Raw genomic sequence first — 2098 nt, 5'->3', positions numbered from 1 at the left:
GGTTCAGGCCACTAGGATCTTCCAAGACTGGATCGGCAATTTTGTTGTCTGCACCCACATAGGAGATAAAGGCTTCAGGATCCGAGAGGACTCTGGCAGCAGCAAAAGACAGCAACTGGGATTATTGTTTGTACCAGGGAATTTGAGCAGAGCATTGCACTGGCAATAAACACCTTAACAAATACAGAGCAGGCTAGGGAGACTACCTAGCGTGACACATCGTATGTTGGAACATGATAAAAAGCACCAGAGACATGTGCACTCTCCAAACACCTCCAGTGGGCACGGGGACCTAAAACTGTTGAATCTCTTATGAAGATAACCCAGCTGGGAAAACGCTTGTGCATGCCCAGCTGCCCAGGGCTGCAGGACCTCAGCTTTAGTAAGGAGAGCTCAGCTTCCTCGCTTCTCCTGGAGATGAGCAAAGACATCTTGTATTTCTCATTTTTTGCAAATGCTTTGAGCATGCTGGGAAGTGTTCCTTAAATAACTCTTAGCTAGCAATTTTCAACAAACAGCATTTAGACTCAGTTGGAAGTTTCTGAACTGCAGGAAAGCTATTACTGCAACGACTGCCCAAAGCACAGGAGGTCCCAAGGCACCCCACCACCCTCATTTGGTTTCTGCATTCCCTTATTGGGCATGACATTACCTCTGCAACACCTCCAGCTCAAAGCTCAGAGAAATGACCCATACCTCTGCATCTCTGGGGAGAGCCATAAGCCAGCAACAGGAGCCATGAGCTCCTCCAGGAAAGCTTTCTGCCGCTCATAGTCCTTGAACTGGTTGCTGATGAGGACAAGGGCCTCCATAAGAGCACACTTCTCCATCTGTGTCAGAAGTAGCTCATTGGAAAGCAGCTGCTTCACGTGGTTGTACAACATCTCAAAGTTTGGCTAGAAAACACATCCAAGTGGAAGAGTGTCATGCATTAAGTATGGAGGAGGACCACTGGGGGAGGCAGAGGTGGGGTGCACTGTACTATGAAGAACAGCCTGAGGAGCACGTCAAAGTTACCTTTTCTCTACATAGCTATCTCCTTCTCAGTCTCAAGCTTCTCTGAATGTTCAGTCTGAAAGAATCTCTTTTCTTCCCTACCCTCTATCATCATCCTGCATCCAGTTTACTTTAGTCTCCAGAATGACTAAAATAAGCAGAGGAAATACCTCTCTTCTAAGCAGTCATGTCCCTTACAGCAGTGTCACACCTCAAAACAGTTCTGGTGCTTTTATTTGCACACAGGAAGTACCTCGCTCCTTTGGCTCTCAAGTGCCAGACTCAGGACTCTTCCATCTCTTTGCTCACAACCAGGTTAATAACGATCCATACCGTTATCGCTATTTCCACAGGAATGGCTATTTCTTCCCTACCCACTCGAGTCACAAGCATGTCTCCCTGTAACTTCATATAAGCATTAGCAATCATCTCCTTCAGCAAAGTCATCTGAACATATCTTGGGGCAGCCCTGGGTCCTTGGCTCTCCCAGTGAGGATGTTTGGCTGGCCTTGTGAAAGAGGAAGCTGCGGTTCAAGGACCAGTAGAGTGGGACAAAGACAAACCCACTAGTTCTCAGCAGCTATTGCAGAATGCAGACTGGAACCCCTATCTTACCTTAATTAGCATCCTCAAAAAATGTCTTTGTTTAAACTAGCAATGTCCTGTAGTGCTCCCCCAATCCTAGAGCCACTCCACACAAACACCGCTAAAGGAGCTCAGAGCTACATATGTTGCATGCAGGCTGTTTAGTTCAGCAAAACACCAGCTCATGCATTTTAAATGTATCTTTTTTCTGGTCTCCTCAAGCTAATCCAGAAAACAAATACTCTCCTCTGGCTCCTACACTCTGTTAAGTAAGAGAAGAAAGTCTGGAGATTAATCATTGCTAGCGTCTTCAGCTAAGGAATCAACCGAGACCACCGCAAGTGACAAAACAGAAATTCAGCAAACATTCCCATAAAATGCATCTAGTGCTGCTTGTACCCTCCTCCTCCTCATCCCTTCTGCATTTAACTCATCACCTTTTCGTTTAACTCATCACTTCACAATTCAACTATGCAGGCAGAAAATTTTTCAGGGGCAGGAGAGGAAGAAGGGAGGT

General features: G+C 46.2%; 1 protein-coding gene across 1 annotated transcript in view; it reads right to left on the bottom strand.

Moving 5' to 3' along the window:
* The window catches only part of XPO5 (exportin 5), a gene marked incomplete at its 5' end in the record, with an annotated part of 26391 nt that overhangs the window by 12269 nt on the left and 12024 nt on the right, over positions 1–2098 (bottom strand). The window contains 2 exons of the mRNA XM_029084835.1: positions 1–92; positions 697–896. The exon at positions 1–92 is cut by the window's left edge and continues 17 nt beyond it. Of these exons, the coding sequence (XP_028940668.1) occupies positions 1–92; positions 697–896 (292 nt within the window). The remainder of the gene's footprint in view (positions 93–696; positions 897–2098) is intronic.

The sequence above is a fragment of the Antrostomus carolinensis genome, unplaced genomic scaffold (assembly GCF_000700745.2).
Source record: "Antrostomus carolinensis isolate BGI_N321 unplaced genomic scaffold, ASM70074v2 scaffold39714, whole genome shotgun sequence".
NCBI lineage: Eukaryota > Metazoa > Chordata > Aves > Caprimulgiformes > Caprimulgidae > Antrostomus > Antrostomus carolinensis.
Note: the sequence above shows the minus strand (reverse complement) of the source record. Positions and strands in the feature narration are given on the sequence as shown.